Genomic DNA, 13,147 nt, shown 5'->3' with positions numbered 1-13,147 from the left:
AATATCCAAATATGTGAGCCTTGGGGGAACATTTTTATTTTTAATTTATTTTAATCATTTTATTATGTGATGTTTTTATTGAAAAATTAAGACAAAATATACTGATCATAATTCCCCTTATCTCCTCCCAGATTATCTTCACCCACTCAACTCCATCCACTTTCTTTCTCTTTCTCTCTGAAAAACAAAGATAAATAAACCAAGGGACACATACACACACATCACAAAACCTCAAAATTGAAAACTAAAATACATAAGCAAAAGACCAAATATAATATAATATATATATATATATATATATATATATATATATATATATATTTAAAGTCCAAACAAAGCAGTATGAGACCGAAAGTCTAGAAAAATACCAGTGACTTCACTTCATGTTGGCGATCTACTACTGGACATAAGGCCTGCCCTGAAGTATGGTTCATATACCCAGTAAGACTCCACTGGAGAAATGATTTTTAATTTGCCAGGGGTTATCCATTGCAGATAGCTTCTTGGTTAGAAGTGGGAGTACTTGTCCACTTTCTTCTCTCAGCACTGACTTCATCTAGCCTGAACCCATACATTCCTTGTGGGTGATACAACTGTCTTTTGTGAGTTCATGTATGCATCAAACCTGTTATATCTGGAGGGCTCTGTTTCCATAGAGTCACCCTCTAACTCTTCACAATCTTTCTGCATCTTTTGCATATACCCCCTGAGCCCTGCTTGGAGGCATTTGATAAAGAAGTTTGCTTATAAATGAGTGCTCCAAAATTTCTCATTCCTACATATTGTCCAATTGTGATTCTCTGTGCCAGCTCCCACCTACCACACACACACACACACACACACACACACACACACACACACACACAAAAGGGCTCGTTGGTGATAGCTAAGTAAGGCACTGATCCATGAGTATAACAGTATATCATCGGGAGACAATCTATTGCTTGTTTCTTTAACAGAACTACTTGGTTTCCTGTGGGCCCATTCTGATTCAAACCACTGTGCCTATATTTGTTCAAATACCAGAATTGTTAAGATGGTCTGACTGTCAGCTATTGGATGTATCACAGGGCTCCCAATGGAGAAGCTAGAGAAAGTACCCAAGGAGCTAAAGGGATCTGCAACCCTATTGTTGGAACAACATGATGTACTAACCAGTACCCCAGAGCTCTTGTCTCTAGCTGCATATGTATCGAAAGATGGCCTAGTCGGCCATCAATGGAAAGAGAGGCCCATTGGACTTGCAAACTTTATATGCCCCAATATAGGGGAATGCCAGGGCCAAAAGAATGGGAATGGGTGGGTAGGGAAGTGGGGGGCGCTATGGGGGACTTTTGGGATAGCATTGGAAATGTAATTGAGGAAAATATGTAATAAAAATATTAAAAATTAAAAAAAAAAACAGAAAAAAAAAAGATGGTCTGACTGTAGATTACTCATAAAATGAGAACATGCGCCATCCACTGAAACTCTAAAACTAAGCTGTAGAGGAATAGAGCTATCTAAAAAAGTAGTTTTGTTGAATCAAAGCATGAAAAGAGACTGAACAACTGTCACATAATATCAACAAATATATATGGGTGCTAGCTTTAAATTCCTTAATGAAGGCCTCTAGTTGTTATATCTGGCAAATATTGCTGCCTAATCATCTGATGCTATTGGAATTAATGACAAACAAGGGGAATGGGAAGCTTTTTTTCTGAGTTTAGTAACTATGTAATTAAGAAGCACTAAGGCATGGGGTAAAACAAAATATATATCTAATGACTTCCTTACCTACTTAAAGCACACATTATTTCCAAGCAGTACCTAACATTTTCTTCCATAAAATAAGAAAAAACATTTGTGTTTCTGTGTGTGTGTGTGTGTGTGTGTGTGTGTGTGTGTTTAGTGTAAGGTCTTGGGCACTGAAATCACAACTATAAGTCATGATGTGGCATATGTCACATGTGGCCATTTATTAAATCAACTGGGTAGTGTAAACCACCTAATTTCATTAAACTTTCATTGTCTCATCTTTTAAAAAGCCAATAACAAAAAAAAAAACAAAAACAAAACAAACAAACAAACAAAAGCCAATAACAGTATTGATCCCAGCACCATGACAATCAAGTCATTCCTAAAATCTCTCTATACAGTACCACACACATAAAAGGCAGTGTCATTTTTAATTTGTATATGTGTTTGGTAATTCAGTCTTCGACTTCATTTCCTTGTAGTTGAGTGTTCTTTCTATGTAAGTCTCTAACACGTATATCACCAGAGCTATTTAAATAGTTTCTATCAACAAAATAGCTTTTTACATACATTTAAGCCATAACTGAAGAAATATATATATATGAAACATATATAGAGAAACATACTATATCATGTTTCTTACTCTAAGTCTTAAAAGTCATTATGTAAACTTTTAAGCAAAGCTCAAAATACCTACTTTTGGAAAGTCTGAATATAAACAAAATGAAATTCCTGTTTTTAATGAAACTTTAATACTTTGTACTTGAAGCAAAATTATAGAAAATATTGGCAAAATTTTTAATAAAGTAATATAACTACTGTTGCATATTTTCTACTTGTAATAGTCTTAATTTCTGAATTTTTCATTAGTATAATATTTTCTAATATAATTCTACATAGGCATCATTATTACTCCAAATTTCTTTTACTGTTTTTATCAACTTTTTGTCTTAGGCAGAACTATATAGCAGTACAATTTTCTTCTGGCTGCCTTCAAAACCAAAATACACAAACAAGAGAGGTTCATTAATAAAAAATATTTTAGGGGATACATTTAATATTTTATGGCCTGAATTCTGTAAGTTAGAAAGGTACTAATAAACCATTCAACAAATAAGAAGTTAGAGTTTGTATTAGTTTTTTAATACAACAAAATGAAATTTTAAATGCTTATATTCTTCCTTCTTTTATCACATCAAAACCATAAATTATCTCAGGGGAGGATAGATCTGCACAGAATGCTCAAGTGAATTTAATACTGCCATGAACATCATATAATCAATAGACCCATGTGATGGTCGGACTCTGATCTGTGCTGCCTAATGGTGGCATGCTGGAGCAGTATGCTTTAATTTCCTCAAATTAGGGCAGATGAATAGAGAAACTGAAGAGGTCCCTGACCTGCCATTCCAAGCCTGTTGAAATAAATAAGTTATTTATCTGTCATACACAGAAGGGATGAAGAACAACTAGTGAGAATAAAGGTGAACGCACCATTTTGGAAGCCTTAGAATGTAAACCAAAGGAACTAACCATCCAAAGAGAACTTTCAAGTAACATTACAATTTTTTTCTGATGATGATAAGGAGAAAATCTCCATAAAGGGAGATGTTAGATTACAGGATATTATACTTTAAAAGGGGTTAATACTCTTTGGAAGAACACAAAGTGGTATTTTTGCCCCCTCCCCAGTTGGAGCGATTGTCTTAGTCTGTTACTTGCTTCTTTACTTCTCAGTTCATGCACTGAGGAAAAGTAAAACGCTATATACAAGTAAACAACAATTCCTTTGCTTTGCTTTTACCTCAGTCACTAAAAAACATATAATCCTGCAGTTGAAGTAATAAATATATTTTTCTTTTGCATGAGAGGACGTTGTAATAATGATGAATAGCCCTCTGCATTTATAAAGATTTTGCAGATTTTGCAAAGATTCTCCTATTCTTTACTAATAATAAAGGAGTACAAAGATCTTAAGCGATTGTTCTGCCAACATCAGTCAGAATCAGATCTCAAAACCACAATTTGAGTTCTCTACTACCCAAGTTGCTTCATAATTTCCATCAGTGAGAAAATTCACCAAAATCAGTGTGTGTGAGTGTGTGTGTGCATTTATGCATAAATTACACAATGAATTGATTTATTGCTTAAAAGTAGTTTAAGCAACTTTCATATTCCATACAATTCACTGTCTCTCTATGCCTTTAAGGCATCACACCCAGTAGATGAGACAGATATAGAGCAAAATGCCTACGAAAATCCAACTGAGTATGGTTTGGGTGGGTAGAACTTTTTTCCAAATGACAATTATGCTAAGACAAAAAAGGAGAGAGAGAGACAGAGACAGAGACAGAGACAGAGACAGACAGAGAGACAGAGAGTCAGAGACAGAGACAGAAGACACAGAGACAAAGAGACAGAGAAACAGAAACAGCCAGAAAGAGACAGAGACACATAGGCAGAGAGATTAAGATAGAAGAGGATAGGGAAGACAAGAGGTGCTTAAGCAAAAGGGGAGGAGCAAAGCAGCAGAAGGAAGGAAAGACAATGAGGACATTCATGAGGAAAATGGACTGCATGTGATCACCCAAGAAAACAGTGTTGGAGAATAAAGTTTAGGGTGGGTTTGGTCACAGGACTATGGAGCTCCAGTTAGACAAAGACAACTGGGAAGACTTTATGGTGTTATGAACTGTTTACTTTCTGTGAAATTCTCTTTTCCTTAAGCCCAAAGAAAATAGCATGAAATACAGAGATTTATTTTTCTGACGCATTGTGCTCATATGGAACAAAAACCACCCACTCCTTACCATACCTTTTCACCTACATTGTCTCATTAAATCCTCAAGACAGCTCTTACCAATTGAACAAACTGCTTCTTGATGAGGCACTGAAAACACCTTTTCTATTCCAACCGTCTTGGATGTCAGATCCAGAATTAAACTACAGGTTTTAAGATCTCTTACCTGACACCAAATATTGAACCTGATAGCTGAAGATTAATATTCAGCCTTAATTGCTTATTTAGATTATCCTTCATAGAACAGAATAGTTAAAGTCATTGTCTTCTTGGAAACTGTATTCCACAAAGAAACAGACCCGTGTGAGTATGATTTTTCTCATCTTTTACTAGAGAACAGTAATTTTTTTCATATTCCAGAGGGAAAAGAAGTGCTCATAATTGGATTCCATTTCTCTGGTGTCATCTATATCTAGTCATAGTGCCTTTCTAATCTCTCCCTCTCTCCCTCTCCCTCTCCCCCCTCTCTCTCCCCCTCCCCCCTCCCTCTCTCTCTCTCTCTCTCTCTCTCTCTCTCTCTCTCTCTCTCTGTATGTATGTCTCTGTCTCTGTCTGTCTGTCTGTCTGTCTCTCTCTCTCTCTCTCTCTCTCTCTCTCTCTCTCTCTCTCTCTGTGTATGTGTGTGTGTGTGAGTGTGTGTGAGTGTGTGTCCCTTCCTTCCCCTTATCCTTCTCCCGCTCTTTCTCTTTCTACTTAGAATGTTTTCCTTACACATTTATGAAAACATTTATGCATTATCTCACTGCACAACTATGCATGAAATAGAAGACCCAGTGTTTACGTAGAAGTTATATTCTGTCACAATACATTGGGGGACAGGCAAAGGGAATGGGGGTAAGAAGAGGAAGAGAGGGACAGAGACAGAAGAAAGAAAAAAATGTCAGAGATATGTTAAAAAGCAGATGTTTGCAAAACCTTCCTACTAGAAAGCATCCTTGGGGTAAAACTTGGAAGAGCTGGTCCAGTTATGGTCTGGTTTCTCACCCATGCTTTGTATTGAAAGGGGTGCAGTGACCTGAAAGTCTAATTAGCCCTTGCCAGATGCCTGTTTCTTAGGCTGCTGGTAACAGAATGTGGAACTAGTTGGCAACTATCCTCTCAATCAAATCCCATAAATAACCTGGACAAATCTGTGCTGTGCTGTGCTGTGCTGTGCTGTGCTGTGCTGTGCTGTGCTGTGCTGTGCTGTGCTGTGCTGTGCTGTGCTGTGCTGTGCTGTGCTGCAGAAGTTAGTGGACACTTGGAAGAGAAGTGTAATGCATTATAAACTCCTAGAGAGGTTAATGCAAAGTGAGAACATAAGTACTGAGACTATTAGAAGGAGAGAGAACATCTGGCACTACCCCTCTGCTACTACAGATGTACAGCTATCTGCAAATTTGGAAATGACTCATCCATTCTCCCAGACATGTGTTGTATTGGGGGGGGGGTCACTTCACACTCTGAATTCTGGAGAATACTAGGTTGCAAGATACCGATCTGATTACACGGAACTCGAGGTCACATGAGGGAGCAGAGAAAGCAAAGCTGTAAAGTGCAAAGGCATGATAGAGTAGCATTAAGCAGAATGAGAAAGAGCCAAGAAGAGTATTGCTAAGGAAGCTGTGGAAAGGATGGTCTGTTGTCAGGAAACTATCTTAGTTCAGGCCCTCTGGTAGACGAAAGCAGGAAACCTCAGAATGGGTGGATTTAGGCCTCTGCCTGACACTCAGCTGTGCCCTCCAACAAGCACACCAGTGGAATAAGTGAAACCAAAACACAAGAACAACTTCTCACCAGAAGTTCTCAGATTGTGAAACACATGCTGCAGAGTCACTTTAATGGGAAAGGACAAACATAATTTTCTTATTAAAAATACATTGACACTTTCAGCCCCAATCCAGAATACTGGAATCTCCCGAGGGCACATGTGGTATGTGGGATACATTCCTTGAATGAGTCTTATAAACAGTTAACTTCAGTTTACTCAAACTAAGTTTAATAACCACTGCTTGAGAGAGAAGTTTTCATTCTTTAATGTCTTGTTTATACTTGGTAGAACAATACTGGCTGGACCAGAGGTAGCAGGCACCCTCTCATCTTCAATTTATCTTCATGAGTATTCACAAAAAAGATCCCTCTATGAGCTATCCCTGAAAGACATGTATTATCCTCTGACCACCATAATGTATCTGACAGGAGCATCTATGTTCTGATGGCTATGTACCAGCCATTTTGGCATGAAGAAGGGTGCAGATTCTGAAGTTGAGCCATAATGTACATCCTCTTTAGTGTAGCCTTCAGAGCACAGGGGCTGCCTGGGAAAAGAAAGCATGAAAAAGGCCTTCAGAACCTCTGTCACCAAGGCAACACTTATCAAGACCCAAATTTTAGATTGCTGTATTAGGTATTCAAGGCCATACACAACAACTTCTCTAGTGGAATTATTATTCAAATTGCAGCCTAAAAATCAAAGTTATAAGAACTCCTGTGGTGTAGAAATTTTTAATTAATTAGAAATGTGTATGTATGTGTTCATTAAATTCATATTTTCCAGCAGATAAGGCAGACTAAATAAAACCATGTTTCAAAATCAGGAGTTCACACAGCAATCCATCCCTAAGTATATATGCCCACCCGCAGAATAAAAGCTGAGCTGGAGCTACTGCCTACTACCTGGTAATCTCGATTCTTTCACCTCTTCCTCCCTCTTATAACTGCTGGTGAGTTGAGGTCTTGGTTTAATTAATGTTCCCATCTGGAAGCTGCTAAACCTAAGAAGCCTGTGGCTCTGTGCCAAGCTTTTCTATACACATCATGATGGTACCAACCTCCACATTTGCATTTGCAGCACAAAGCATATCCATGCTCATGGTGAGGTCTAAATGCCTGCAGAATACTGACAAGTAGCCCTATGTCCTAATACTTGATCCGCTTGCTATAATAGCACAAATGATCCATCTTTCCTGATGGGTCATTCCTTCCAGGACTACAGAATGACCTTCCTGCTCAAATCCCCATCACCTCCCACCATTGGGGAAGCTACATGGAAGGCTGCTAAGGCACATGCTGAGTCACCTCTCCACTCTTTTCTCTCCACAGCTCCAATGGAAAATCCGTGACTTGGGCCCAGAATGAGAAGAGCACCCGGGGGCAGCACCTGTGGCAGCGACTGTCTGTCCATATCAACAAGAAGGAGAACCCCAACCAGACAGCGGTCATCAAACCCTTCCCCAAGAGCACAGAGAGCCGCGGGCAGGGTGCAGGGGCAGGTGGTGGCTCTGGCCCCGGTGCAGCTGGTGCTGGTAGCGCAGGATGCACAGCGACAGGTGGCCCGGAACCACCCGACGCCGGCCCCAAGGCGCTTTATGATGTGGCAGAAGCCGAGGAGCGCTTCCCTGCGGCTGCCAGGCCGCGCTCGCCATCGCCCATCAGCACGCTGAGCCACCTGGCAGGCTCGGCGGGCCGCACAGATGACGACGCGCCGTCGCTGCACTCGGAGACCGCTGCACGCAGCAGCTCATCCCAGGGTTCGCTCATGGAGCAGATTAGCAGCGTGGTGACACGCTTCACCGCCAACATCACGGAGCTCAACTCCATGATGTTGTCCACCGCGGCTGCGCCGGGTCCCCCTGGTACCCCTATCTGCTCCTCCTACCTGATCCCCAAAGAGATCCAGCTGCCCACGACCATGACGACCTTCGCAGAGATCCAGCCTCTGCCGGCCATCGAGGTGACAGGAGGAGCTCAGCCGGCGACAGGGCCATCACCTGCCCAAGAGACGCCCGCAGGAGCTGAAGCCGCCCCAGGAAAACCGGATCTGGAGGAGCTGGTGGCCCTCACTCCGCCATCGCCCTTCAGGGACTCGGTGGACTCGGGGAGCACCACCCCAAACTCTCCAGTCTCCGAATCGGCCCTCTGCATCCCATCCTCTCCCAAATATGACACTCTCATCATCAGAGATTACACGCAGAGTTCTTCATCGTTGTGAGCCACTGGAAACATCCCTGGGATAGGCCTGAACAGCAGACCTCGGTGTTCACAGATGGGCGCAGTGACACCCAACAGAGAACCTGAGGTGAAAAAAATGCCAAGGGCACACACAGTGGAGACATGAGATCAATAGTGCTAATTCATGACAGCCGATGACAACACCAACTACACATCTTCTGGCAGATTATCTTCTAGTGGCCTTAGAAAACATGGGCTTTTAAGAAACACTGCTTCTATTTTTTGGAGTGCTGACCAGGAGTGGATTAAGCAGTTACAATACCAAGTGCTTTGCTCCGAGGCAGCAACAGTGTGAAGCAACATCCTGAACAGCAAAAGGTGGAGTTAATAAGCAACTGTGGACAGTCTTGTTTGTTTACTTCATTTTCCCAGAAGAGTCTTTGATTCACCAAACATTGAATGTACATTTTCTAACTAACTCAAAAAAATCTGGGACCAAAATGTCAACCTTTCTGGGTTTTTTTTTTTTTTTTCCTTCCCTGGTCCCTCCATTCAGTAGACCTTGAGAAGCTAGTAGTAACTAGGGCCGGCCCAGTATTTACTGAGCTTGTGAGTCTCCTGAGTAACACAAACGGGTAGTGAGTGTTGTGTTAACTTACAAAGAGTTTCTAGCAGAGACTTTCCAAACAGGCTGTGAGATACTCTTCCAAAAGCCTGCATCCTGGATTCCACTAATCAAGAAAACCAGTGCAAGATTTCTGGACTCTTTCACCATGTTGCCAATCAATACTGGAGTAGCAAAAAACAAAACAACAACAAAAACAAAAAACAAAAATATTTTCTGGAACACTGTTTTTTAATTCCCTCACTGGGGTGCATTGTGTAGCTGGAAATTCTCTTTGTAATAATAATTTGTGAGCTATAGCCTGGCTCTCTTTCATGATACACAGGCACTCTTCCTTATAAATACCCTTCTGTTAGTGTTGCCAGCCAAATAGTGAGATACGCAATGAGCTTCCTTGTTTCTTTATTTGAGAACCTGATATATACAAAGAGATCCTCTGTTGTTGGTGGCTGTTTTGCCCCCAGTCCCACCTATGGAAGAGTGGTCCATTGACCTGATGAAGATATTACAATTGGAGGGACTGATGTGGAAATTCATAAGAGTAACAGAATCTCAATACAGGAAAGTCAGCATAGCAAGTGTTTTGGCTATGCCCATAAGTAGTGATTTTATCTTTTCTTGGCTGCTTACACGGGGCAGCTATGAACTATGACAAATGTAGATTTTTATCAAAGCAATACAGAATACTAAAGCAGAGGAACCTTAATATCAACCACTGTCTTTCTCAGCCATTCCAGAAAAAAAAAGGCAAAGCAATTACTATTCCTTTACTTTTTAAAATAGTTATTAGTGTGGTTTTGTGCACTTCATACTGTCACTTTTTAAATACTGCAGAAAAGAGTTACAATAACAAATAGGATTTGGTGGGCTCATATAGGTAGAAACTGTAACTCAAGACCTGAATCTATGGTCATCTTTTTATTAGTCACATTGCAGCTATCCTCAGGTACCAAATGTTTTTGACTTTTAAATAAAGATAGTAATAAAAGAAAGAGGTATTCTATAAATTTAAAGTTCAGTTGGCCCAGCCTTATATTAAAGATAGCCTTATGAGAAAGATTTGCCATGAAACAGAAGTATATTTTTGGCAGAGAGAAATTTAAATAAAACTTTAAAATTCTTATTTCAACATCCTTGATATCATTCTTTTTTATTGTTGCTTTACATTTGTTTTTTTTTAATAGATGTTTGGGTTTATTTTTTGTTTGCTTGGTTTTTGTTTGTTTATTTGTTTACCATCTAATTTAAACAAATTGAAAGAGTAAGTTTATACTTTGGCATAATCTGTCATTCTCCAGTTTTAAATATTTAAGGTTATAATAACTATTGACATTGCTTTTCTGTTACCTGTCCTTATTTGACATTTTAAATCAAATCTTCCACATTAGCACATTAAAAGCTAACAACAACTCACAAACATATTATCTTAAAGTGAATCAAGCCTTCCTAAATAAGATATGAAAATAACACTGAGATCAATATGATCCCAAATAGTAATAAGATTCTTGAAACAGAAAAGAAATCTAGCTAACTTGCATAGCTTCATTAAGAGAAAATGCCTGCCTCTACCTGAAAACCCATGTAAAGATTCTGAAATGTCAATGTCCCTTGGTATCCACCAAAAAGGTGGCATTTGCCTGGGGTTAGTGTCTGATTTCTTAAAAATTAATATCTTTCTGGATATGCTCTGCTTTCCGAATTATAAATTTAGTTTTATTGACTTTGGTTTTCTGTTTTCTTTTCATGTGCATTTTATTTCTTTGACAGTTCCCAGGAACAAATCCTTTTGCTATGATTTCCATATTTTTGTTAAAAAATTACCACCTTATGAGGAATTCCACTAGAAATTCAAGTTTAATGCAATTCCCATCTGTAATTCCCTTGTGATATCATAGTTAATCATAATAAAAATGTATTCAATTAGAGGAATAAAATTATTTTTCCTGTATGTTATCATAACATTTGCAATCCCATTGACTATATTGTATAGTGCACATACCAGTAATACATATTTGAAATCTTTTAATTTGGAATGATGCTAACTCTCTCTTTGCCAGTTCTAATACCAGGTTCCAAGTAATAACTATAATATAAAGAGAACTGAACATTTAATTTAGGGCTAGGATACAAACTTCCCGACTTATTTGGGTACCTATTCTTACTGAGTTTCCTTGATAACAATCTGTTCCTGATACCTGGTGATAAACAGTTGGAATATGCATAACTAAAAAGAACAGTGAGAATTTTAAAGACCAGTAAAATGGTATAAAAGGAGAATTTGGTTCTGGGAAGAAAGAAAAGACCTAGTTTGATTAAGTTTATAAACTCAAAGGTCTACTCACCTTCCTGTTGAAGAGTGGAGTCAGTCTGAGAGGCTGTGTTTGGCTGGGGCTAGACATAGGGAACAGGAAGGGAATCTAGAAAAGAAACTCATGAGAAAATTAACAGACACAAAGGAGAAAGACAAAGGAAATCTCCAAATGTGCTAATCTTTGAACGTAATAATTTTTTTTCAAACGACTGATATACCAGCAAGTGATCAGAAAGACTCGGAGCTATTTATGACTGTAAATGCATTGTATAATGGCTCTGCTGCAGTCTGTGACTTCCAAACCAGGAATTAAACACTCTTTTTAAGAAAAAAAAGAAAAAAAAAGAAAAAAAAATCCTGTGCTAGTCTCCCAGCAAAATGTACATGGTCTGGAGACTTCAAAGTTATTATATGAGTTCACATTTAGCAACAGCTTATTAATAACCCTCAAGCTGTCAGAATCTCTATAGCTACCATTTACAATTTTATACTGTGAAAAAAATACAGATCAGTGAAAGCATAAAGATAATTCAGAATTTGCTTTGAAGAGGGTATGAGGCCTGGGAGAATCTCTGATATCTATTGAAGAATGGGGCATGTATAAAACAGTTGGCTGGATTTCACTGATCTTCCCAATGTGAACAAATATACTATGTATATTGTGTGTCTTTCTAGAATTCAATGGCAGCTGCTGGTGATGTTGTAATTAGAAATCTATATAGAATATAGATGTTTAGAGAGATGGTGCCAATACTAAAATACTTGTGTGGGCTACAAGTGCTTGTACTTAATTTTTCCTGCACTCAGAACTGATTTGGTTTTAAAACTGTGTGCACACTCTGTTCTTTTTTGTTGTTGTTGCAGCTTGTACTATTAAAATAATAGAGAATGTTAAATTATTTTGATGTGAATTGCAAATGATTTTTTCATAAATTTTAACATTTTTATCAGCATTGTTTCGCTTTGTACTTGTATAAATGTGTTTTATTTTAGCATTTTAAAATATACTTGCCTGCTTCTCAGTTGTCTAAATCCCGTTATAGTTGATGTTTGTGAAGCCAGTTACTTTTTGGAAGACATTAAAAAGCAAAACATGATATGACTTCAAGCTTATTCCCCTTCAAATGCTTAAAATGTTGTCCTAGTGGTGCTTCCTGAGAATGCTATAGCCTTGTTATAACTTAAGTTCTGAATTATACATACATTTGAAATATGATCACTGAATAATAAATTAAAATAAATCAACCACAACCTAAGCAGAGATACTGTTCCACCCAAAGACCTCTACATATACCTTTTAATATGTAAGTATTAACTTTTTAAAAACATCACGGGGATCACTGATTTTTTTTTTTTTTTTTGCTAGACAGAGTATCTTTTAATCTATCTGTCTGGTTGCTGTTAATGTTATACATATTAATGTTATACATATAAAATTGACAAGGGGTGTGTATGTCTTTGTGTGTGTGTGTGTGTGTGTGTGTGTGTGTGTGTGTGTGTGTGTGTGTAAATTCATAGGTATATTTTTACTTGTGGGACTATCTACACATATCTTTGTATGTAATTCTGTTTGTCTGCATGTGTATATAAAACTTTCCAAGAAAAACATTGTCAAGTCACCATTTAATTTTGACTCCCAAACACATTTTTTAATGCCAGCTAGTGAAAACATAAAAGCGGAACATATATTTGACTGGATTTATAAAAGACAATACAGATTTTAAAAATACCTCCTCTGCATGCT

General features: G+C 38.4%; 1 protein-coding gene across 7 annotated transcripts in view; it reads left to right on the top strand.

The window, feature by feature from the left end:
- Positions 1–12,635, top strand: part of Grm5 (glutamate metabotropic receptor 5) — a 506,948-nt gene extending 494,313 nt beyond the window's left edge. For all 7 annotated transcript variants that reach the window (XM_029479683.2, XM_021167179.3, XM_021167178.3 and 4 more), the window contains one exon: positions 7,619–12,635. In XM_029479683.2, coding sequence (XP_029335543.1) covers positions 7,619–8,507 — 889 coding nt within the window. In that variant the 3' untranslated portion in view covers positions 8,508–12,635. The remainder of the gene's footprint in view (positions 1–7,618) is intronic.
- Positions 12,636–13,147: the final 512 nt, after the last annotated feature.

The sequence above is a fragment of the Mus caroli genome, unplaced genomic scaffold, assembly GCF_978045245.1.
Source record: "Mus caroli unplaced genomic scaffold, Mus_caroli_1 scaffold_8, whole genome shotgun sequence".
NCBI lineage: Eukaryota > Metazoa > Chordata > Mammalia > Rodentia > Muridae > Mus > Mus caroli.
This window is presented reverse-complemented; position numbering and strand designations above follow the sequence as displayed.